Source organism: Rhamphochromis longiceps, linkage group LG14 (genome assembly GCF_057381845.1).
Source record: "Rhamphochromis longiceps isolate RC_006_pf linkage group LG14, R_longiceps_female_GT1.1, whole genome shotgun sequence".
In the NCBI taxonomy this organism is placed as follows: domain Eukaryota; kingdom Metazoa; phylum Chordata; class Actinopteri; order Cichliformes; family Cichlidae; genus Rhamphochromis; species Rhamphochromis longiceps.
The window spans coordinates 28230712-28257131 of record NC_140570.1 but is presented as its reverse complement, the minus strand read 5'-3'; the positions used below and the strand labels follow the sequence as shown (position 1 = coordinate 28257131).

The 26420-nt window shown below is 39.6% G+C and overlaps 2 protein-coding genes across 5 annotated transcripts in view; both read left to right on the top strand.

Moving 5' to 3' along the window:
* alcamb (activated leukocyte cell adhesion molecule b) overlaps window positions 1-4305 on the top strand; it is a 50151-nt gene extending 45846 nt beyond the window's left edge. For both annotated transcript variants that reach the window (XM_085379526.1, XM_085379525.1), the window contains 3 exons: window positions 57-168; window positions 2450-2574; window positions 2669-4305. In XM_085379526.1, coding sequence (XP_085235652.1) covers window positions 57-168; window positions 2450-2552 — 215 coding nt within the window. In that variant the 3' untranslated portion in view covers window positions 2553-2574; window positions 2669-4305. The remainder of the gene's footprint in view (window positions 1-56; window positions 169-2449; window positions 2575-2668) is intronic.
* Window positions 4306-15373: 11068 nt separating this feature from the next.
* On the top strand, window positions 15374-25702 carry dyrk1ab (dual-specificity tyrosine-(Y)-phosphorylation regulated kinase 1A, b). 3 transcript variants are annotated; one of them, XM_085379355.1, is made up of 12 exons: window positions 15374-16201; window positions 18003-18072; window positions 19536-19732; window positions 20017-20109; window positions 20576-20764; window positions 20974-21121; window positions 21228-21514; window positions 21666-21812; window positions 22088-22228; window positions 22357-22660; window positions 22938-23062; window positions 23391-25702. In XM_085379355.1, exons 2-12 carry the CDS (start codon window positions 18063-18065, stop codon window positions 23976-23978), a joined length of 2229 nt encoding a protein of 742 aa, XP_085235481.1. In that variant the 5' UTR covers window positions 15374-16201; window positions 18003-18062; the 3' UTR covers window positions 23979-25702. The 3 variants fall into 3 exon arrangements, with proteins under 3 accessions (XP_085235481.1, XP_085235482.1, XP_085235483.1); XM_085379356.1 differs by lacking the exon at window positions 18003-18072; XM_085379357.1 differs by lacking the exons at window positions 15374-16201; window positions 18003-18072 and adding an exon at window positions 16777-17031.
* The last annotated feature ends 718 nt before the right edge of the window (window positions 25703-26420 follow it).

The window sequence follows — 26420 nt, the reverse complement described above, 5'->3', positions numbered from 1 at the left end:
CATACAGAAACATGACACTCACGCCTCTGATATTTCTGTTTTGTCTTTCTCTACAGATCAGTCGGAAGACAGCGACCAAACCAGATTGGTGGTTGGTGTTATAGTGGGTCTCCTCATCGCCACTTTGGTTATAGGACTGGCATACTGGGTTTACTCGAAGAAATCCAAGTAAGAAGCACATTTAAACAAAAGCTGCTACATAAAAGTGTTCATAAAATTCACCAGTAACCCAACAAGATAAAATGAACATGAGATTGCTATGTTCATGCATCGTGGTTATTCTGATTTGCTAAAACGTCCTTTTCTATTTCCAGTTAAACATATTTTATTTAGATTCAAAAACATTGCATACCTGCACTTTACATGCAGGTATATGTAGTATTCATGTAGCAGAAAGTAATTATGCGCATAACGACTTGTTAGGTACACCTTAATAGTACTGGACGCCCTCCTTTGCCTTCAGAACTGCCTTAATTCTTAACAGGAAACATTCCTCTGAGGTTTTAGTCTATATCGACATGACAGCACCATGTAGGTTCTGCCAAGGTGTGCCAGGAAAAATATCTCCCACATCATTAACCCTCCACCAGCAGCCTGAGCCATTTAACAGGGCAGGATGAATCAATGCTCTGGTGTTATTTATGCCAAATTCAGACCGTAACCATCTGAACGGCGCAGCAGGAATTGAGACTCATCAGAGGAGGAAACATTTTTTCCAATCATCGGGTTGTTGTTTTCCAATTTTGGTGAGAGTTTACAAACTATAGCCTCAGGTTCCTGATCTTAGCTGACTTGAATGGCATCCAGCGTGGTCTCCTGCTGCTGTTGCCCATCTGCTTCTACATTAGGCATTTTGTTAATTGAGAGATGCGCTCCTGCATGCCTTGGTTGTAAGAACTGGTTATTTGAGTTACTGTTGTCTTCTTATCAGCTTGAAGTAGCCTGACCGTTTTCCTCTGACCTCTGGCATCACCAGGACGTTTTTGCTCAAAGAACTGCACATAACTGGAGATTTTTTTTTTTTTTTTTTTTTCAAATTTGGGAAAACCTTAGCAGATCAGCAGTTTGTGAAATCAGACCATCTGGCATCAACAACCGAGCCACGCGCAAAGTCACTTTTAAATCACCTTCCCTATTCTGATGCCCGGTTTGGACTTCAGCAGCCATGTCTACATGCCTAAATACATAGACTTGCTGCCATGTGATTGGTTGATTAAATATTTGTATTAACAAGAAACTGAACAGGCATACCTAATGTAGCTTCTGATATGAACTCCTCTTGCCAACAACATGTATAATTCAAAAAGCAGTTCTCTACTGCTGGAATAACACTGTTTGGCATGAGGTTTTTAGTTTATAAACAAATGGATATTTGATTAAATGCTCTGTTTTAAAATATGAGATACGGACCATATGAGGATACTAAAATAAAAGCAATTAACTCAAAATGTAATTTTCATCCAAGACCAGTTAATAGAAGCAGTAATTTATTCAGCTGTTGATGTACTTGAGTAAATTTTCCAATTAGCCATAGCTGAGAGTTACAAGAAAACTGATGTCGCTCTCAGATCTGTGCAGTAAATATAAAGTTGGACTTAACATTAACACTCAAAGAGACGGAAACAAGTGGCTAATGTGGAAATTTAGTTTACAAGCCAGACGAGGTTTGAGACTATTGAGTCACCGGAGCGTTGTCGGCTTTCACGCACCAGGCGCCTCAGCACTCAGCGACTGCACTGAGTAGCTGTGGTTTCTAAATGCTTCCACTTTGCAATAATAACACTTGCAGATGATTGTGGAATATCCAGGAGGAAGAGATTTCACAACGTTGGTGCAACTTGTGTTATACTATCACATAAGCACACTAAACTTCAGTGAGATCTTTATAACAAGCTCCTTGAATTCCTTTACAAATATTTATAAAGACATATTGGACAGGTGCTCTGTTTCATATACCTGTAGAACATAAACACTTGAATTAAAAGATTAGGAGATGTGGTCAAGTATTTTTGTACAACTAGAGTTTGGACACAGCCAGACTCGCCGTTTCACTATTCATCCTATTCTAACCTTGTATACGGGTAGTATTGATCTTCTAATCTTACTTTTGGCAGTTCCTTCAAATGAATTAACAAATTAAAATACATGGTAAAATAAATAAAAAAATCATTGCGGTTAATGTAGGCTTTTAAGGACTATTAAGGGCTTGGGTACCTGGGCAGTGCTCCATTTTGCTTGCTAATCAGTCTTCCATTTGCCAAATTAAAGGAGTTTGCTCTTGATTGATTGTGAACTATAGTGTAAGTACACAGCAGCTGTAGATGGATAGCTTCCCTTTAGCCTAAGTGGGCAGTTTATACCGTGAGTTCTGCACACGTGTAGTAAGCAGTCACACCGTCATATCATCATGCAAGGACCGATTAATAAACGACTGTTTTAATCGAAACAGGCAAGGAAGCTGGAAGACCGGCGAGAAGGAGTGCGGGTCCTCCGAGGAGGAGAAAAAGCTGGAGGAGAAAGTGGAGGAAAACAGCCAAAAAGCTGAGGTGTAAAGAAACAGCGGCGATGCGAAAGGTAGAGCAAGACATTTCCACCATGCACATAAAGAGTTTGACGTAAAAAGTTGTGCAAAAAAATTAATAAGACATTTTTAATCTTTCCCTTCCAGTGAGAACGTGGAACTTTTGCACATTTCTCTTCACCTCTGTCTTTAGGGAGGGAGGGGGGGGAAAGAGTGTACACTGGGATGAAGACCGTTTGGATTTGGTTTCAGGGAGAATTTTACTAAAAACAAACAAAAAAAGCATATCCAAACATCTCCCCAAGCCCATCAACCCCTCACTCCTCCCATTCCTAAAAAAAAAGAAAAAGAAAAAAAAAAGAATGGATACTGTATGTGATATACATAGCCTGTCTGCACTACTGATACATGTGTAAACCTGTCTACTATTAGGATTCATGTTTGTTAGAATGGAAATTGGAAAGCTGAGAAAATGCAAAATCACTACTAGACCAGTTGCCTTTGATGTAAGGATGTGTAGGCCAGCGTTAGTCTGTGTTCGACTTTTTCGGCCCTCGGGACATAGCAGGGACCAAGGGACATTACTGCCATAGTTTGGTTTTTTTCTGCTTTGTTTTTTGTTATTTCACCTCATCACACTCAAACAACCTCTGCCTTTGACATCAAGGTCATAAATCCATTCACTTCTATCATTATTTCAGTTTGTTCATTCAGGTAAAAAAAAAAAAAAAGCTGAGAAATTGATAAAATCCTGAAAGGGCTAAGGGTATTAGCATTAGTTTTAGATGTTGTATATCAGCAAGGACATGATGTTTCACAAAGGTGTTTTTTAATTATTATTATTATTATTTGATTGTGTGTAACCAGGGGAGAAAATTAATTTTGCCTCGTCTTTTCGCCAACGTTCTTTACATTCAGCGTAGCCACCTAACGACACAAGCAGGTAGATTATTGGGAGAATGTATAGCACAGTTTAAACCTTCTTTTATTGGCTGTAGTTTGGCTGCACACGTGTTTTTTGTTTTTGCATGAAAGCAACATAAAGTTCACTTTCATGCTTTTCTTTAAAAAAAATAGTAGTAAGGAAAAGGTTGTTTTTATGTAACTCCTCTATGAGTTTGTGCTCCATCAGTGTTGAGGTACGAGTGTTCATTCTGTAGCTGTGGCATACTTCTGTAATCAAAGACACCCAGTGAGCGGGATGTTTGTCTTAAAGTAGCCTTTACGATATGTTTGCCTTCTTTTAAAAATCTACCTGTAACAGCTTAAGTTTGTGATGTGCACTAGGGTTCATGTTTCATGTCGAGTTTGTGTAGAATACGATGGAATACCTGCAGCTGTACATGTCACGGTTTTGGTCCCTTAAGAGCATTTAATGAATTTGAAAAAGCAACGAGGCCAGGATGTAGTTGTGACGTACGTGATTTTACTTTTCCTTTTTGCTATTTATATTGTACAAGACTAAAATATCCTGGTAGGCGCATTCAATAATGGTCACATAACTCATGTCTCGGATTTAAACCACTGATAAATTGCTTGCAGACTCTACAAAAAATGTCATTAAGTTCTGAGTCATCGGTAGTTTGCTCTGTGTCTGGTTGAATAATATATTCAGCATGTGAGAATCTCAGACCTCCAAGCTGCTGTTTGTTGCCTACCTTGTGTAAAACCATCTGATTGGAAGATTGACCAAAGAAAGTGAACATTGCCATGCAAGTATTGTAAATATCTGATGTTTGTTTTTGTACTTTTGTTTAAAATAAAGTGTACATTTGGAACAGTTATGTCCACTCAATGTTAATTATGTTGTTATCATTTTTCTCGTTTTTTCATCTGGTCATCTTTTGAAATAAAAATCAACACGGTTCGGGTCTTTCTTTTTCATTTCACTCGCACGCATACGCAGAAAACACTGACGGCACAGAGTTAATGTACAGTGACTGGTTGAGTGATAACAAATCTGTCAATACTGCAGAAAATATGCAGAAAACAAGGAAAGTGATGAGTTTTGAGGAACAGTTAATGAGACTCAGTCTTGAAATTTGAAAAATATTCCTGCATTAGACATACAAAATTACAAAACCTGACCTTTTGTTGTTATTACCAGTGGAAACTATTGTAAATATATTCAGTCCTTTCATCTGTCTTTTTAGAGGAAGGCAGGATTTAGTCCTGTTTCCATGAATTATTCAAAAAAACAAAAAAAAACAGTTAAAATATTTGGCCACAAAACTTAGCAGAATTTTGGATTTGATCCAAAACCCATCTGAGATTTTGCCATGGGCAGGATCTACACAGACATTATTACTACAGCATGTCTGCAGTATCAGGTTTCCATCTCCTTCCAGAAATTGACTTTGACATTTTGGAGTAGGTGTTATGTCAGGATGAATATGGATGAACAGGTACAATGGCACGAAAAAGGTATTGAACCCCATCCCAATTTTTTTGTGTATGTGTGTCTGTGTGTGCATCTCTTACTAAACTGTCAGATCTTAGGAATGACTTGTCTTGCTGCATAATGCAGCTGAACCTGAGCTCCAGCTCAGACCGGTGACCTGATGTTCTCCTTCAGGATTTTCTGTCAGACGCTGGAATTAATGTTTCTCTCAATTGTGGCAAGCCCCCCGACCTTGAAGCTGCAAAGCTGTCCCACAGCATTACTCTGCCACCTCCATGCATGACTGAAAGTATAATGGCCGTTTTGTTGTATTCTCTATTTAGTTTGTCAGCTCTAATGATCCCCTGTCTTCCAGTCACTTAAGCATTCTCTCAAAAGGTCTTAGGTATATTAAAGTGAACTGTAGCAAAATCCAAATGAAGCTTAATCTTCCTCTGGGTTGGCAGTGATTTACTTTGGCACACTCCCATGGAGGCCATGTTTGCCCAGTGTCTTTCAGACAGTAGAATATTGAACTTTATTGATAAGAGAAAGGCCTGAAGTTCCTCTGGTCTTCTGGGAATTCCTGTCACCCAGGTGCTGTTTGGCAAAACCTGAGAGGGCAGCCACTACTAGGAAGGCTCACTGCTGTTGCGAGGCTTCTGCATTTGAAGATGGGTCTCTAATCTGATTAGTCTCAGAGATGCAGAAACTTATTTATTAACCTCTCCTTTTTTGACATTATGATCTACTAGTTAGATCTTTTGGTAAACTTCATGCTACCGGAAAGTCCTAATTTGATTGGTAAATGCTATTTGCCAGGTGTCAGTTTGTATAGCTGATACTATATTTTAGAGTTTTGGTAACCAAGAGGATATGTGCTTTTTTGTTTTAACATATTTTATTAGATAAGCTTTGTTGCTTCAGCAGTTATTGCTTGGGTTTCATAAACTGAAGTTTATTTTATTTTTTTTAATCAGACAGTTTAGGATGAGATGCATACAAATAAAGAATACATGGAGAGGGCTTAAATATTTCAGTTAAATATTCAGTTTTGAGATCCCTTTTTTCTTCCATGTCAAAGTGAAATATTGCACTTTTCGCTTCACTGCATTTATTTCAAAGCTCCTAACATGTACCTCTGGCCTACACTTCAAATGCACAACCTATGAAGAGCACATGAAACAGGGTGTTGTGGAGTAAACTGCACAAGCCGATGTACAAGACTTCAACAGGGGGAGGACACACAGAGGCAAAGTAAAACCCAAATCTGTAATCCAGACAGGCAGAGGTCATACAAGTGTGATCAGTCAGCAAGAGTAAACTAAACCAGGAGGGCACAGGCAAAAGACTAAGTCCATAAAACAGCCCAAAAGGTCACACACACACACACACACACACGGAAGTCAACAATTAAACACAAAGGATGCGAGAAAATTCCAGGAAGACTTGACTGAACAAGAAAATCTGGCAACTTGAACATGAGCAACTGCAAGTGTATACACACACACTGAGTGTGACTAATACAACACAGATGAGGTTGACCAGAATGGACCATACAATTATTAAAGGGTTAATAATAATACATAAAGAACAATAATTAGAAAAAAAACCAGGAAAGGATTTATCATAAACACGACAACATATAGCTTGATGGCATGTCAAATCTCTCACTCAGTGAACTGGACCAAAGCTTAACATAAATATCACTCTGAAGGGGAAGGGGAGGGGGGTAGCAGAAGATCTTTATTCTCTATAATATTCAGATCAGTATATTTATTAATGTGTGCTGTGCTTCTACTGATGTCTGTGTGGGTTTTATTATTGTGCTTTAGTTAAGTTGTATGTTTAGCTTCAATAAACAGAAGGGAATGAATCTGCAATTGGAGCGAGCCATCAAAGCCTGGGAGGACAGGGTCCAAGCCATGCAGGCAAAGACACATTTTATATGCCATTAACTGAAGAATGTTTACTTTAACTGATTTAAACATCAATGTGATTTTTTATACACTCTGAGGCAAGTTTATTTCTTAAATAATCACTGTCATTCACTGGTTCGTTCAATAAGACAGCAGCAGAAATCACGTGATTAGTCATTCTTCTCCTTTGCAGCACTATCTCCATCTTAACTTTGCTCGGAATAAAGGCAACATAACAACCAACATTAGCATTTGCTGCCACCATGTGGCCAAAGATTTAACAGCAATGGGTAGTGACGGCGTCAAAGGAAAGAAAAGTTTGACGATTTTTTGTTTTTGTTTCTGTGTTTCTAAAACTAATCAGAAGTTCACCAAACGTACCACATGCAAGCTACACAAATGACTTATATGATGTTTTGAATTAACATTATTTAGTCCTAAAAATGACTTCACTTACATTGTGTTTGATGCTTCACTAACCACTGCAGTATACTAAGAAGCAAACTACAGCAAGTAGGAACACTGTGGAATAGGAAAAAGAGTGGAAATTGTAAAAGACACATTTATAAGTTGATCCACTGATAAATGAGGGACATCTGCACTTTTACAGGGAGAACATTAAAAAACAACAACAACAACAACAACAACAAAAAACTAATGAAAAACTGGTTTTATGTCTGTCTTTAGTGGATACAGTGTTGAGAGAGTTCATGCAGATTTGTCATCTGGTGTGTTGTAACTGTATAAATAAAAAGAAGACCTGCAAAAAAAGGTTTTGTCTTTGTTTTTGAGTCACATTTGCTTGTTGAAGATCAACAGGAAGTTCAAAATAAAAATAAAGAAGACAAAAGACAAACCAACGAGGAAAGGGGCAAAGTTTCTGTGTTTCTTTTCTAAATATCGACTACATCGATTTTCTTTCCACTTCATTGTATATTTTCATCCACTTCTGCTTAAAAATATAAATTGAACCAGATTAGTGAGGCAAGTTCTATATCTACTGATCCATTTTATTCTGCTTATCCACTTTAGGGTCACAACTGGGTCTAATTGTTTCAAATTAAAGCAACAAAAATATTGATAATAAAAAGTCTTAACAGAATTAATTTTCTTGAGCCATATTGAGAATAAATGATTGCACGTGTAAATGATAATTTGTTGGCTTCCACTGTGTTTTAACTTGCCATTTGTCACATGTGATTAAACAAAAGCCCAAAGAGCACAATCACAGTACTTACTAGTGTGAAAACGTGATTCAATAACTTGGATTCAGTTCCCAGAAGCGTTTTTCGAATGCACTGATCATAATTTCATCAATTTGAGGTTCGTTATGAAGGGGAAAAGCCTAAAATTTTGAGGAGATCTCTTCCAGCTTTTTATGAGTACAACTTCTGGGTGCACATACACATATTGAAATAACACAATCATTAGTGAAAATTTAAATGCAAAGCTGCAACAGTTCTTAACTAAGACCTTCAGCTGGTTTACTTTGCATCATTTGTTATGCCCTCTAAATGCTACCTGTCCTCTTTATTGATGAAACCCTTTCTCCTCATTTGAATTAATCAATTTAATCTGTGTTTTCCAAATCCCGTGGATGGCAGGTACAAAAGGTTAAAAACATGGGAAATTGTTTTCTATGTTGTTGTTGTTCCTTTTCTGTGCTGTTTGAATGTAACGTTTGGTTTGACTGTATCATGCATGAATCTTGGGAGGGATGTAGAGATCTTTGGTTTTATTTTTATTAGTGTCTCTGTAGCGATTGTTGAGGTTGAGGTCACCTCATGGCTCTAAATTGGCTGTAGGTGTGAATGTGAGAAAGGTGAGCGCTTAAAGTGACCAAACTAATATCGTGTGTTGAATCTGCAAATGTGATGCGTAGTATAAGGTGCTCTGAGAAGTCCACGAGACTAGGTAAGTGCTTTATGCCAGAGCCAGACTCCTGGTCCATTCCATTTAAGCCCATAAATTAAATATAAACTTATAGCCACTTTATTAGGTACACAGTTGAATCACTGTTGGAGGCAGCAGTAACTCAAATAACCAATTGTTACAGCAAGAGTATGCAGAAGTGCATCTCTGAACACACAACGTACAGAAGATGCAGCAGCAAAACACCACACCAGGTGCGACTCAGCTAAGAAGTGGAAACTGTGGCTGCAGGCTCACCAAAACTGGACAATAGAAGATTGGAAAAAGAGACTTGATTTCTACTGTGAGATTCAGGCGGTAGAGTCAGAAAATGGTGTAAACAACATAAAATTTTTGATCTCAAAGGAATTTTTCCACTACCTTGTTGAATTGGTGCTAAGAAAAATCAAGGCAGCTCTGATGGTCAGAGGCATCCAACACAGTAGTAGCAAGGTGTACCTAATAAAGAGTAGGTCAAACAAAACAACTTTGGACATGGCTTTTCTTTAATGCATTACTAATGTCCTGGCTCAGAGGTGGTTCTGTTTTACTTGGTGACTGCTACTGCTAGTCTGACCAAGAAGGTAAAATGAGATCATTTCATATCTCAGTATTGAGGAAAAGAAGTCAGGAATGATAACAAAAAAGAGAAAAATTACAAGAAAAAGCTAAAAAAAAAAAAAAAAGCAAACTCATATAGGAGTGGGTAATAGAAAATGTCAGAACAGGTTGTGTTACACTTGTATTCGTATACCGGTAAATTTTCATCCTTAATCTCCACCCAGATATGTTTAACAGAATTTGTTTCTAAGTATTCAGGCATAGGATTCACCACATCAACTAACTAAGCTCATTGTTTCTCAAATGAACATATCATAAAAATGACTTTGTTTTTTTAGCCCTATCCACAAGATGCAAGAATGGACACAATATTCATCTAAATTGCTCATAGCTCTTGGAAGCCATCAAGTGACACTATCTGTCTTGATGCAGCGTCACGGTGCACCTGCAGAAACCTTGAGTATAAAAAAGACACACACAAAAGGTTATCTATGAGCCAATAAATGATAACATGGTGGTGTGGTAACTGCCAGTTAATACAGAAATTAAATCTTTAATGCAGGGATTTCCTAGAGGCTAAAACATTCTTATATCCAGCAGATTTCATCTCTTTTGTATGGTTTACCTTCTTTTTCTGGTTAGATAAGATAAGATAAGATAAGATAACTCTTTATTGTCATTGCACAGTCATCAGAATCAGAATACTTTATTAATCCCGAAGGAAATTAGGGAAATACATAGTACAATAGTACAATGAAATTGGAAAACTGTCCTACGTCTGCACTACATATAACACAACTACATTTTGGCAAGTCCCATGAAAGTGGATGGAGTAAAATCGGCCAATGGAACTTTAATTTGTGCAAAACATAAAGACAGTCCAAAGATTCACAAAAATAAGATTTCTCAGTCAGCTAGTGAACAGTCCCATATGCAGTCGTTCAGATGGCATAAATGGTCATGATTAATTATCAGTATTAGATAGGGTATCAGCAGGAATGACAGTCTTACACCATCATAGTGATGGACCCAAATGGTTTCTTCTATATTAATGGCAGACAGAAGCCCAAGGCTGCTGGGGCCATTTCCAGCACGTCTTCAGTACAAATTGGTCCTGGCTTCACAAAATGTACATGTGCTGGAGCACGTATTGAAACCAGGGGTTCCTTTACCTGCTGCATGTTTGTGAAAATCGACCCACGCTGATTTTTGGGGGAACCATTTGAGTTTTGGGGATATTTTGGAGAATTATTTAAGTGAAAACATTGATCATAAACACTGATGACTGATCATAATTAATTTTCAGTCTATAATTATATAAACTACATGTGTTCAGTTATTGTACATACTATCAGTACTCAACTCTTCCTGCTTGTCTCTTCAATGGAGCATGAGACAAAAGAGGAAAAGGAGTTTAATCACCTGCTGAAGCGCCCCTGGGGCAAACCAGCGTGACTGGTTAGGGCACTTCAGTCAAACTAATTCTATTATCTGTAAACATTTAAAGGTTTTATATGATTTTAATATCTATATGAATCCATGTTTGCGTAAATATTTATTCTTTGTATCATATTTTGTTTGGTGTTATGTATTCCAGATACGTGAAACAGGTAGAGTATGAAGGGAAAGCAGTTGTTTCCTGAGGGATTAGTGTGCTTGTGAAGTCCTGCTGTTTAACAATAAAAGCCACAAGTTGGTGCTTGAATTTTATTTCAGCCCCATGCCCCTTTGTTTAAAGCTTGATGCTACTGTCAGTTGAACTGATCATTCAGAATGGAGTCTGTTTTGTATTTTGTCACTCAACTGGATATATGGCACACTCAGAGTCTCCTAATATGGAATCCACACAGCCAGCAGATGTCATAAGTTTACAACTTCCCTTTCATTATAATGAACTGAACCTCTTGCGACCTTTTAAAGTAAAATTCACTGCTGCGTGCAGTACATGTGTCAAGATAAATATTGCTTTAGGGGCATTTTTCAGACAATAGGTTTCGCTGTTAAATGAGTGTTTGACCTGAAAATGAGCAAATGAGCAAGCAAAACTTTACAGTTTCCCAGATGCTAGTTAAACATCCAGTTTAAAATTAGATATGCGGGCTTTATTAGAAAATTATGCAAACTCCTTGCCTCAAACTCCTTGTCTCTTGTTAAGCGCTTAACAAGAGTGATATATTATATTAACTTTGTTTATTTTGTGGTTGCAGTACTTAAGAACATTTACCAGGACTCATTATCACTGCAGGCATCTCAGTCATGGTGGCCTGTTGCTCAAACTGTTGTTGAAGACACAGACACTGGAAAGCATGTTACAAATGCACGACTCGTGATAATGACATGAGTCTTACAGCTACAGATAACTAAGTAAACTTTAAAACTTCTGCAGTAGAAATGAATTTAAATAAACTAATTTAAATTCATTTAATCTGCTTTATTTCTATAGCCTAAAAATATCACAAAACAGGCGTAACAATGAAAAATGTCAGTTACAGTTAGAAAAGGTCATTGTTTGCACTTACAGTAAGTAATTATCCCATTCCACTACACAGTCTGCTTTTGTCTCGTTGTTTAGCTGTTAAGATATCTTTAGTCAATATTTCTGTGTTTATAAAGTGTTTATTTCACGATAGTAGGAAATAAACTCCCAGACCATTCCAGTAAACTCAAGACACTAGCATGAGATTTCCTGGCTCAACTTGTTTCTCCAGCTCTGAGATGTCTGAATCTTTAAGTGTTTGTCTGTTATATGTAATCATTATTCAGACAAGTCCTGCAACTGTTACCTGCTCAAGACCTCACTGACGTACATCACCGTATGTAAATGTTCAACCACAGCTTTCTAAATACTCTTTGTTTTAAACTCTTTCTATAATACATGAGCCAATGCTTATTGTGTTAGTTTCAATTGATGTGGCTTAATATTCTACCAGGGCATGTATATGTTTGGCTTAATATAAAAGTAAACTGAAAAACTAAGTTCACTCCATGATTCAACAGCTTCTACATCTTTAACTTGAAGTAACTGTTTTCTGTATGACTTTAACAGTCTCTCACATCATTGTGGGGGGATTTTATTGCACTCTTCTTTACAATGTTGCTTCATTCATTTATACACAGCTCTCTTAAAGTCTTGCCTCTTTGACTGGGCCACTGCAGCGCCTTAATTCTTATATTTTTCAGCCATTGTGTTTTAGACCTGCAGCCATGCTTGGGAATATTCTTCTGTCTAACCCAGTTTTATCTGTCGCATTTGGTGCTAGAACACTTTGGTACACAGAGAAGTTCATGGCTGACTTAATGCTGCAAACCTAGTCCAAACCATCACGCCTCCGCCACCGTGCTCGAAAGTTGTTCTTTATGCTCATGTTTGTTTGGTTTTCCAAGAACTGTGTATTATGGTCAAACATCAAACAAACAACAACAAAGCCAAACACTTTGGTATCATCTGTCCAAGGAGATCACTTCAGAAGTTTTGTAGTTTATTCAGAGGTAACTTTGTAAACTGAAGCACTACCATGTTCTTTTCTCTACCAAGTTCCTTATAATTGTTCAGGCTTTTTCTAATTGTAGTGTCATTAACTTTAACATTTAACATAGTAACTGAGGCCTGTAGTGTGTGAGATGTAGCTCTTGGCAGTTTTGTTGTTGTTTTGTTTTGGGTTTTTTTTTTGGGGGGGGGGGGGGTTGTATCACCAGACCTGCGACCATATGTTCAGGACACTCGGGTAAAGAGAGGGGCTGAGCTGTCAGTTGAGTTGGATCAGGTGGCGGGGGAGGACGCTGGACAGACCCGGTGCACCTAAGCGCGTAGTGAGGGTGTGCTGGGAAGGCCTAGCAGAGGCCCCATTCCTTGAGATCTTCAACGCACATCTCCGGCAGAGCTTCAACGGCATTCTGAGGGAGACTGGGGACATTGAGTCCAAATGGACCATGTTCAGCATCTCCATTGCCGAAACTGCTGCATTGAGCTGCAAGGTGGTTGGTGCCTGTTGTTGTGGTAACCCCCGAACCAAATGGTGGACACCAGAGGTGAAGGGAGCCACCAGGCTGAAGAAGAAGTCCTATCGGGCTTGGTTAACCTGTGGGACTTCGGAGGCAGCTGACATGTACCGACAGGCCAAGCTGAATGTGGCTCGGGCAGTGGCTGAAGCAAAAACTCAGGTGTGGGAGGAGTTCGGAGAGGCCATGGAAAAAGACTTTCGGACTGCCTCAAAGAGATTCTGGCAAACCGTCAGGCGTCTCGGGAGGGGAAAGTGGTGCTGGTATAGTGTATAGTGCTGGCGGAGCGCTGCTGACTTCGACTGAGAAAATTGTCAGGTGATGGAAGGAATACTTCGAGGACCTCCTTAATCCCACTGACACGTCTTCCGAGGAGGAAGCAGAGTCTGGGGATGAGGGGGATGACCCGCCAATTTCCGGGGGCGAGGTCACTGAGGCAGTTAAACAACTCCTTGGTGGCAGAGCCCCTGGTGTGGATGAGGTCCACCCCGAGTTCCTGAAAGCTCTGGACGTTATAGGGCTGTCCTGGTTGACAAGCCTCTACAATGTTGCGTGGAGTTCAGGGGCAGTACCCCTGGACTGGCAGACCGGGGTGGTGGTCCCCATCTTTAAGAAGGGGGGACCGTAGGGTGTGTTCCAACTACAGGGGGATCACACTCCTCAGCCTCCCTGGGAAAGTCTATGCCAGGGTGCTGGAAAGGGGAGTTCATCCGCTAGTCGAACCTCAGATACAGAAGGAACAATGCGGTTTTCGTCCTGGTCACGGAACACTGGACCAGCTCTTTATCCTCCCAAGGATACTTGAGGGCACATGGGAGTTTGTAGATGTAGCATGTAGAAAACGTGAAACAGTGATGAACATTTCCTCGAGTGGCTGGCCTACCAAAATTACTCTAAGAGCACATCAACGATTCATCCAAGAAATCACAGAAAAACTCATCTAACAAACTTCAGGCCTCACTTGCTTCAGTTAAGGTCAGAGTTCATGATTCAACAATAAACAACAAAGCAACAAAAAACATCCCAATGATCCCCAAGACCTCTGGGAAAATATATTTGGTTTACTGAAAAGACAAAAGCGGACCTCTTTGGAAGGTTTGATTTCTATTTCATCTGGTATAAAACTAGCAGAGGCTTTTGTAAAAAAGAAACTCATATGAAGAGTTAAACATGGTGGTGGTATTGTGATGGGCTGTGGCTGTTTTGCTGCTTCAGGCCTTGGACGACTTGCCCTAATTGATAGAACCATGAATTCTGCTCTCTTGCAGAAAATCCATGAGGAAAATGTCCAGAAATCAGGTTGCGCCATGAAGATCAAGGGCACTTGGGTTATGCAGCTGGACAATTTGAAATATAAAAAATAACAAAATTAGGTTTTTAGAGTGACCTAGTGAAAGTTCAAGACTAAATTTGATTGAGATTTGCATGCCCTTAAAAAAGTCGCTCATGCTTGAAAAATGCCCAACGAATTAAAACAATCTTAAAATTATTTTGTTTATCTGAAAGATGTGAATGCATGCAAAGAAGAGAAACAGAAAAAATCAGGAAGGAGGCTAATTATTTTGCTTAGCAAATAGATTTAATTAATAATTAATAAAGATGTTCAGTGAATTTTTTTTTAAAGATTCTACCTACTAACTTACCAATTTTGTGAAGTGAGGAATTCCAGCAACTCCCCAAAACTTTTTACAGTGTATGCTTTATTAAACAGTTTCATCATTTCATCATTACTGTGTCTAATAATGACTATTTTTTTAAACAAAGATAGATATTAAAGAAATAAAACGTTTACACGTTATTAACCTTTTGTTATTGTTATGACCATTTGTTGGCTGAGCTAGAATCTCTTTGTGGTTATATTGCTGTACAAGCTGTATCTTTAGACGGTGAAAATAACCGTCTAAAGATACAGCTAAATATTGAATCTCTTCTGGTTGATAGCAACAGGCCAAACGCGGTGGAAAAAGACAGACAGGGACACCACCGGAGTTATGTGTGTCCTGTAACGCGGGCAAGTTAGATCTTATTCGTCATTGGTACATCCGGGTACCTTTTTTTTTTGATTGACAGTTGCCATGGCAACAAGCTAGAGCATCGCCATTTTGTCAGGAGGGTTTTTTTCCCCAGCTCAGTCTTTTCAAATGTTCTCCCTTCCCGCCGGAATAATGCTGTCAGTGGATATATGTCTGACGTTTTTGGATATCGAAATGCGTCTAGTGGATCGGATTAAGAAGATCAAGAGACCGACGTTTTAACACAGTTGAAATAATTAGGCGGCGCCGCACTAACTCAGTTGTCCGTGTCTCTGGTCCACCGGGCCGGTTCACTGCGCAGGTTTGGACCGCGCGCCATTTTGTGAAAATTGACACAAAATTCCTAACCAAAATTACCAGAGGACACGGATTCCGTTTCACGTTTAAAATACTCCGGATTTAACCGTGTTCTCGTGTTTGTCGAAGTGGCCGGCGCCAAATTTGCGAAGACGGCGTAAAAATCTGAATTTGGCAGAACATTTATTTAGCGGTGGCTAGATTCGTTAGCTTGACGCTAGCCACAGAAGCTACAGCTAGCCAATGTTAGCTGCGTTCATTTTGTCAACTAGCTAGCCAGCTCGCTAAGGTTAGCTGGTGAGTTATGCGTGCTAGTTATCGTTAGCATGTCGCTTGTCATCAGCTGATAGTAACGTTAGTCAAGAGTTTCTTCGACAGGCGATGTTTTTCCACAGTGCTTGGGACATGAACAGCGCAATGAACCTGACTGGCGAATTATTTTAGCCGGTCAGAGGACGGGGGAATTGGATTTAACGTTAACATTACTCGCTAACCGTGCAGGGAGGGGAGAATCTCAAGCTGGATAAGTTTCCTCATCATACAGGTTATTGGACTTTAAATGAAGATCGTGCCATCAGAGGTGAGCAAAAGCCTTTGCGAAAGCGTCCAGGTTAACGCTTTCGTGGATGTATATGTTGTGTGTAACGTCAATGGTTAACAATGATGGACGCGATCGTGAAGTTGAGAAAGGTAGCTTATGGTATGGCGGCTAGCTAACGTTTTGTGGCGGCGCCGACTCCGCTGGAGCCACCTATAACGTTTGCTTTCAGTCAGTAGGTCAACTGATTATTAATGTCAGACAGAAACAGCATCCGAACTGGTTTTTGGACTAACCTAGAGAGAGAGGGGTGCAGCGGATTGTGTGGGTTTAGACGAAGAGTCATGCTGGCACAGTGTTAACGTTAAAGCTAGCCCTGCGATATTAGACTGTCATTGTAGGATTGAAGAAAATGTTGCTCTGCTGGCTCATATTTCCGTTGTGGATTACTGTCTAACTATATTACTTGCAGAGGTGTAGTTTTTATTTTTACAGCAATGGAGTGCGGAAGCTAACCAGGCTAACGCCTCGTAGCTAAATCGGCTAACTTGGCTAATGGTTAACGCTGACTTGTTGACGAACCAGCTGAATGGGCCCCACAACCCGCTGGCTGCACACACAGCGTCACTAGCTAACGTTAACACTGGATTGGTGAGAGATATGCTTGCTTGTCCTGCAGTTTTCAGGGTAACGTTAACGACGACGGCGTTAGCTAGTTAGACTGCTAACGGTAACGTGAGCCTGAATACGTTTGTCATTTATGCGTGGAATTGGGAGTCACATACACGAACGATATGTAGCAAGACTGGCCGCAAATTAACACTGAATATGCTTCCTAAATTCCAACCATGACGAGCGCTACCCCATCATCTGTAAGTACAGAGCTACCCGGCGACGGTCTTTATACACGAGCGTTAGGCTTTTAATTGTTTTGGGTTGGTTTCGTTTGATTCAGCTTTGGAATGGATCTAATCGGTTGGGCGTGAGAAGATGACACGCAGACTTGTTATAGAGGTCTTTAGCCATCACTTATGATATGATACGGCTAGTAATAGCAAGCTAGCTGTCGTTATATTTACACACCTAAATAGGCCCGTTGATGCCGTAATGACTAGAGCCAGGAAAGGAACTGTTCATATGTCAGTACTGAAAATTAACAAGAATCAGACATTTAGGGGAGACTAAAGAGCCACAAGTGCGCTTGCAAAATGGCTTTGTGTTAAAATAGAGCTGATATTTTCCCCTGTGTGGTTTGTCGTTTTTTTATTAAATGACAATTTTACCTCTTAGTTTTGTTAGTATAGTGCCTGCCATTGTTTGTGAATTTCTGTCAAACCAAACTTTTTCAGTTCTTCCTCAAAACAGTAATGGCAGTAAGGCCAGTTAGGTTCTCAGTAGCAGATGGCTATTTTAAGTTAAAGTATTGTGTATTTAATTTCACCCCATTTAGATTATATTTTTAAAATCGGTATGAACATTCTGAGAGGAGGTCAAGTGCTCTTCTAGATCCACAACAATGCAAATCCTGTTTTAGTTAATGTCTGTAATAGAACTATTTAGAAGTTTCACAAGAACTATATGTATTAAGTATTTCAAATATGTAATTTCCTGGGTCTTAACTATCTTTACAGTAAATGCACAAGTAGCTTGAAATTTTCAAATTTGAGGTCTGTTTGTAAACTCCCTCCATTAACACATTTACCCCAAGTGAGCTTCTTAAAGTTTTGGGGTGTCTTCTGCTGTCTAGCAGTTCTCTGTCCCTTCTTATGAAAAGTTTAACCACTATGAAGTTAAGTCCCACCAAAGATGCACAATGATGATATTCTGTTTTTATTCTTTGTAGTGGGTTGTGGTTTGCTGCTGGACTCTCCTCCCAGGATGATATGAAATTTTACAGGAGAAGATGCATCCAGGTTAGCTGCCATATATTAAGCCTTAACCCTTTGGTGAGGAAGTAGTGCTCTTCTAGGAGCTTCTCTTTCAGTTTTGTTGTTGTTTTAAATTCAGACTCAAAAATTTGTAGGACTCTCTTAAGGGGGGTAAAAAAGTCAAGTAAGGATGAATAATTAAGAATTGTCAGTACAGAATTTACCATTTAATTCATTGCAATTATTTCATTGCAGAGCTCAAAGTAATTAAAATTTGCTTAGTTTTTTTTTTGTCTGAACTGAACAAGCAGTAAAACAAAGTAGTTATGACAAATGGAAGTGCTTTAAATTTAAAATGTTGTAAAGTGTGTGTATATAAAAGTGAAAAATAAGTGTTACTTTTCAAATAGTGTTTGACTGTGCTCCATCTTCTTACAGTTCCTCTTATTTCTGTCAGTGGATGTGCTTTTTTTTTTTTTCTCCTTGCTTTTCGAAAGCTGGGTCAGCTTTGTAACGCTCTCAGATGGAGTGCAGGTTTTGGGCTGTGCAGCTATTTTGCTGTCAGGCTCTTGTGTTGAAAGCAACGTCTAAGTGTGCCAAAGTTCAATTTTATTTCTTGTTTATTTCTTGTTTTCTCATTGGAAAATGGGAGCAGCTCTGCCCTGGCAACAAAAGTAGGCTATTTGCATACTGCGTTGTGATTGGTCTGTGCATTGATGGGCTTGCCAAATCACGCTGTATCTCTGTGGTGATAGGCTATGCTAATTAGGTGCTGTTGCTGGGATTCTGAATAGTGGTTACTGTGTAGCACTGGTGAATTGTGTTGTCTGGTGAGAGATGCTGATAGCTGAACATGCTATTTAATAATTTTTTGATTCCTTCTGGCTTAAAATGAAGGATGATTCACTGTACAGTGTGGAGATGCTTTATTTTCACCCCTTTTCACTGTTAAACCTGCTGTTTTGCTCCTTTTTCTTCACAAAGGTTAATATGTTACTATTGTATTTTATTTTGTGGTAATCCTCTAATGCTGGGTTTTTTGGGGTTTTTTTGGTTTTTTTTTTTTGCTTTAAATGTTTAACAAAAGACACTTTGTATTAACCTGACGTTTCTCTTAAATATGTATTCATTCTTGCTATTCTCAACATCATTTTTGCCTCTTTTTTTTCTTTCTTTTTAAAGAACGATCTTATTTCACTATACATATAAACACTAGAAATGCATAATTTGCATAAGTATTTTATTTTCCCAAAGCTAAATTTAGGTTCTTTTTTGTGTTAAGGGAAGCATTGCCTGTTTAAGTAGCAAAACAAAAAGGCCATTTGTATTTTGTCTGTACAGTAAGTAGAAAATATATTTTTCATTGTCTTTTTGGCCACACATCTCTTGTGTGGAGGAGGAAATACAATAGTTTCAAGTCAAGATTATTACATTTTTTTTGTTCTTTTCTTACCTATAATGTTGAATCAGTTAATTTTGCAACTCAAAAGAGTGTTAATTTCTTCCAGGAGGAGAGACTTCAGCATGCAAACCTTCGTCCGTCCGGCTTGCGCCCTCTTTTTCTTTACACACTGCTGGTCTTCAGATGGCTGCTCCAATGCCCCATACGCACCAGCAGTACAGTGACCGCCACCAGCCAAGCACTGACCAATCTGTTACGGTCTTACCGTACAGCGACCAGACACCACAGCTCACTGCCAATCAGGTACACTAACCCTACCCTTCTCCACCTCCTGGATTTCCTTTCATCTTAACCCGGCAATACTTTTTGTGGTTTATTAAAATCCGGTTCACCTTTTGTTGCTGTCACCAGGCAGAGTAGCTGCTTGTCAAATGTTTTCTTCACTCTGTTCATGTCATATTGTGCAAAATCAATTATAGTGCATTTAATGATAGCCCTTTAACACTAAGCTGTATCATCCAGAGCTGCTGTGTATAGTCCCCCCCCCCCCCTTAAAATGCTGTTATTTCCCTTTTGTGATGCTTCAGAGGCACATGCCCCAGTGCTTTCGTGACCCAACTTCAGCTCCCCTGAGGAAGCTCTCCATTGACCTTATCAAAACATACAAACACATCAATGAGGTTAGTTTTGTTTTCATTACATGTATCTAGAGCTGCAATAATTAAATTTGAAATTAATAAGCTGTTATTCTTATTGTTCTACTACATGTTTCAGTTAGTTTTACAAGTAGAATTGTATATACTTTTATATTTGCTGTTTCTTTTGTCATGTGTGATATTGTGTTAATATATCAAGAATTTGGATTGATGGTCAGACAAAACAAGATATAGGAAGGTGTCACCTTGATCTGACAGCCTTTTTTGTTCTATTTATTGTTATTTTGTTATTAAATAATAATAATTTGTTATTAGTGGCATTGTAAAGCGCTTTGGGTGCCTTGAAAAGCGCTATATAAATCCAATCCATTATTATTATTATTAAAGCGATGAATTGTTGCACCTTAAAAAAAAAAACTTAAGTGTTTGGCATTGTTTTTACGTTGTAATAGTCAGTGAAACTTATGTGAACTGTTTTTTAAACTTATAGGTGTATTATGCAAAAAAGAAGCGACGGCACCAACAGGGTCAGGGTGAAGACTCCAGTCACAAAAAAGAGAGAAAGGTCTTTAATGACGGCTATGACGATGACAACTATGACTACATCGTCAAGAATGGGGAGAAGTGGATGGACCGCTATGAGATTGATTCCTTGATAGGAAAAGGATCATTTGGACAGGTGCTTAATTTATACATTGTGCACCATATACACATGATTTGAATCATGGCATGGAGAAAATGCAGGTTTTTATGAGAAAATTATGGTTTACTTTTCATCTGTATCACCAGAAGATTTGTGAAGCAACAGCTGTAGGTTTTTTAGCTGTGGTTAACAGTCGGCAAGTAATTTTCAGAAACGATACTATTTGTTGTTTTTGGCATCTTTAGGTTGTGAAAGCATATGACCGAGCAGAGCAGGAATGGGTTGCCATTAAGATCATCAAGAACAAGAAAGCTTTCCTCAATCAAGCCCAGATTGAAGTGCGGCTCCTAGAGCTCATGAACAAACATGATACCGAGATGAAGTACTACATTGGTAATCAACTCTTGAAATTTGCATCTGATCATAAAAATCATATCAAAGAAGTTAAAATGGCTTTTTCTGTATTTGACTCATATGGGTACAATTTGGTTTGCTGCAGTTCACCTAAAGCGTCACTTCATGTTTCGGAACCACCTCTGCCTCGTGTTTGAGATGCTGTCCTACAATCTATACGACTTGCTCCGAAATACCAACTTCCGTGGCGTCTCACTCAATCTCACCCGGAAGTTTGCCCAGCAGCTATGCACGGCGCTACTCTTCCTGGCCACACCTGAGCTCAGCATCATCCACTGTGACCTGAAGCCTGAGAACATCCTCCTTTGTAACCCCAAGAGGAGTGCCATCAAAATAGTGGACTTTGGCAGCTCATGCCAACTGGGCCAAAGGGTACTTTTACCATTTTCTTTAGCAACGTTCAAATCAACATATATAAAAAAAATATCTCTGGGAAGTGTGCCATAAACTTTTTGCCCCTGAACACTTGGTGTTATATTAGATAAAAGGTCTCATTATCCCTGTTCTTTTACCCTTTTTGTAGATATACCAGTATATCCAGAGTCGCTTCTACCGTTCCCCAGAGGTGCTGCTGGGAATGCCCTATGACCTGGCCATTGACATGTGGTCCTTGGGTTGCATCTTGGTAGAGATGCACACTGGGGAACCTCTGTTCAGCGGAGCTAACGAGGTAAAAAAAAAATGTGAAACACTACTTAGGTTTGTTCTATGCTGTACCACTAATAATAACAAATAGCAATAGCTTTCACCTCATGTTTACATTTTTCTTTAAAATGTCAGATAAATGTTTAAGAATAGTCATCTTTAGATTGACATTTAACTTAATGTATTAATAAGAAGTCTTCAGTCTGCTTTAAGTTGCAAGTATAAATGTCAAAGGTTTTGTCAAATATTCCTTTCTGTCAGCATGACAGGAAGTAACTTTATTATTAACACTTTGTCCAGGTGGACCAGATGAACAAAATAGTTGAGGTTCTTGGTATCCCGCCTAATCACATAATGGACCTAGCCCCAAAAGCCAGGAAGTTCTTTGAGAAGCTTTCGGATGGTACATGGAGTGTTAAGAAGACCAAAGATGGCAAAAGGGTGAGCTCTTTTCTTTGTGCAGATGCACTCTTGCCACAATTTGTTTTGTTGAATGTTCTGGAATAATTACTGTAGATTTTGGTGATACACGAGTTGCCTTTAATGTGACGGTCCTCTGATTTAAATAGTATAAGCCTCCAGCTTCACGGAAGCTCCACTCCATCTTGGGTGTGGAGACAGGGGGTCCAGGTGGCCGGCGGGCGGGGGAGTCTGGCCATGCTGTTGCTGACTACTTGAAGTTCAAGGACCTGATCCTCCGGATGTTGGACTATGACCCTAAGAGCCGCATCCAGCCCTACTATGCCCTGCAGCACAGCTTCTTCAAGAAGACTGCGGATGAGGGGACCAATACAAGCAGTAGTGTGTCTACAAGCCCCGCATTAGAGCAGTCCCAGTCTTCAGGAACCACCTCCAGCACCTCCTCTAGCTCAGGTAACAGCCACCAGCTACAGATTCTGGGTGCAGTGTTAATTCTTTTTAAGTAGTAACATGTGTACATCTGTATGTTCTTGCATTAGGTAACATGGTTAAGTAACCAAAAAATTTGCTGACTTTGTTTGGTAAAATGCGGTTTTTGTAAACTGTTTCTTAACTCTTACCACAAGTAAAATGACCAAGAAAAACAACATGGTATGAAACCCATACAGCTGTGTGGGACAGAATTTGACATATTTGAATTGCTGAGGCTTTTGTTTTGTTTAAAACTCAGGAGGATCATCTGGGACAAGTACCAGTGGTAGAGCCAGATCAGACCCTACCCATCACCACTTGCATAGTGGAGGACATTTCGGCACGGCAATGCCTGCCATGGATGGTGACAGCCTCTGCCCACAGGTCAGTAAGGTAGCTGAAAATTAAAAAGTTGTACTAAGTTCTTGGAATGCTGGTTGATTAAACCAAAACTTAATAGCTTTTTTTTTTTTTTTTTTTTTTTTTTTTTAAGTTCATACAAATGACTTCCTGTTAGTGTCATACAAGACTTCCTTCACTCATCAAAAATATTCTTGAATTTATTTTTCATGTATGACATGTTATTTTATTATCAGTATTACTCGTCAGAAATGGTCACAGTTCCTGAATTGTGAATTTTAATTTTGTTTAGTTTATGTTCTCAAAGAAAGGTTTTAGCTGTATTCCACTACTGACTCTTCTTATTTGACAGGCAAGACAGCCTTACCCACCACCGCTGGTGTGGGGAGGTGGCGTCGGACCCGAATCAGTCACTGGAGAGACCCACCCAGTCCAGGAGACCACCTTCCATGTCCCACCTCAGCACCCTAAGGCCCTGCATCCCCACTCACATACTCATCACCACCATGGGCAGATGATGGCTACACGTCCACGCCCACGCCACTACACTTCCCCGACACACAGCTCCTCAACACAGGACTCCATGGAGGTGGTTCATGGCCATCTGTCCATGACCTCCCTGTCTTCCTCTGCCTCCTCTTCCTCTACATCGTCCTCTTCCACTGGGAACCATGGCAACCAGGCCTACCAGCTCCGCCATTTGCCCGCTGGAGCCCTTGACTTTGGTCAGAATGGTGGGCTGAGCATGGGGCTAGGTGCCTTCTCGAACCCACGGCAGGAGACTGGCATGGCAGCGCACCCTGCATTCTCCATGGGAACGAACACAGGGCCTGCCCACTACCTAGCGGAAGGCCACCTGGGCATGAGGCAGGGCATGGACCGGGAAGAGTCTCCAATGACTGGAGTGTGTGTGCAGCAGAGTTCTATGGCCAGCTCGTGACTGCACTGACATTTTGCTGTGTGTTCCCCCTGTGCGTCATTTTTAAGGTGGTGTTTTTTACTACAAGGTGTGTTGAGAACAAAAGCTGCTCACGTCAGAAGGGAGATATCACTGAACCGCTACTACAGAGATAAACCTTTGTTAAAAAGTATATATGTAATTTTCACCAGTTTTTCTTTTGCAATCATTAGGCACAAAATAATACTGCGGAATAACCATAGTGAGATTGAGACATCCATTTTACCATTTCACCAGTTTCATGTAACCACCAAGTAATCACCATATGGTATTATGTGGCAAAATCTTCTAAGGAGCATTTCAGAGCAAAGTTTGAAGCTGTTTTGCAGGTAGCTGTTGGTGATGAAATGCTTGGCGTCCTCCTTCGGTTCAAACCATGGACTGCCTGACATTACTGTTTCACTGGTTCTTAATTATTTTTGCCCTTTTTTTGTTTTGTGAAGTTTCACGTAAAAAGCTGCTTGTAAATCCTGTAGCTTGACAATGAGGGGAAGTGTTTGCGGTGATATTTCTTGTTGTTGGTCGGTATTGTGTAACTCTGTCAAAGGGGAGCACATAGCAGTGGAGTCCCTATGCGTGTGCTGGCCGGGTGGAGAGGAGACCCCGCAGGTGGATACTGGCACCAGCCGGGGTCCAAGAAGAGGGAAGCACCACCCCTCAGGCCTAGAGGCCCCGTAGTCCTGCAAGCTGCAACCGGGCCTGGCACAGGCGAGAGCAGCGATGGGCGTGGGAGACGAAAGGATCCAGCCCAGTGAAAGGAAGACAGTCAGTGGCTGGTTCTAGATAACCCTTTGGCCTTATGACTCATGGACTTGGAATGGGATGGAGCTGGACATTATCATTTGAATTAAGATGGCTTTTCTCTATTTTTCTCTCTAGACAGCCCTTAATTCTTTAAAGAAATTAAAACAACTTAGAAAAGGTAAACACGAATGGTAATTTGAGGCCTTTCTCGACAAAGATTTCGTCTTCAGCAGGGCCCCACATAACAGGGTCTTATTGTACACAACAACCTCCTAAACATTAATTCCTTGAAATTTACTGGTTAAGGATTTTGCAGTGGAAAGAACTATTCCAGAGTCTACCCTTTTATGTTTTATTTCCCCCCCCCCCTTCTGCATGTAGTTCCTCATCAGAACCACCTGCACAAGTCTCTCCATCCAAAACATGGAAACTGAAGAAAAAAATGAGTTAAGTGACTGCCTTTTTTTCTCCTCAAATTATGCTGTGAATTTTACAAGAATTTATTTTCCCTTTGGATATGTTTTTATACCAAAGCAGTTGTTTTATAGCATATAGGTGTCTGTAACCAATAATGTAGCAGTTCACCACTTTGACGCAAAGTTTATCAAGATCTTATTTTAACGTCAATACAAACAGCTGCAATATATTACTTTAGCAAAACTGGACACCGTTGTCGAGACCGTTGGCTATTGTGTATTCTGGCCAGATTTGTTTGCAACGTTTTACCAAAACTGTTTCCATATTAATTGGTAGATTATTTTGGGAGTCTTTTAAAACTTTGGTATGTTAGAGAATTTGGTAGTTACTCTGCAGGCTCCGGAGTAGCAAGATAGAGGCTGATGGTTTAAAAAAAAAAAACAACTTAAAAAAAAAAAAACACAAAACACAAAAAAAAAAAAAAACACAAAACAAAGGAGACTAATGCGTTCTATTTCTGTGTCGTCGTTTTTCTTTTGCCCCCATCATACTATTTCAAAGGGTGTTGCTGCCTTTCATACATCATTTGGTCAACTTGGCTAGTTTCTGCCGTGAAGCAAGACTGTGGCAAACCAGTTTGTGTTGAATGGTATTGTTCTGATTTGGTAGGGCAGATCCCCACGATTGTTGTCCTATTCAAAGGGAAAGGGTGTCTGTCAGCCCACAATAACATGCTTTGCCTTGGCATAAATGCATGTTCTCAAAACATTACAGTCAATTACCAGATTTATTATTATTATTATTATTTTTATTTTTTTATATCAGGGATTTTGAAGTGCTTTCTTTCTTCTGTTGCTCATCTTACCAGCTTTGAAATTAGATATAAAAAAAGAAAAGAAACCCTGCCCACAGCCACCTTTCAAATTAAGGGCAGGACACAGGTCATGCTGTTGTCATCTTAAAGGAAAACCACCATACGAATTCATGCTTGGCATTTTCCATAAACACAAATGTAAAGCTACCTATATTGAGATTGGAGTTTTATCTGGATGTCAAGGTTATACTTGCAAATTTGCAATCATTTTTCATACCCCGCAGAATTTGAGAAATTTAGAATTAGCCGGTGGTTTTTATTGCTGGCACTCATACTGGTACTAAACATTCCAAAAATAAAGACTGAAAGAAAAAAGAATTTGACTGCAGTGACTCGTAAGTGTGCGCCTATTTCAGATCATGCTGATTGACCTCTTATTTAGAGCAGTT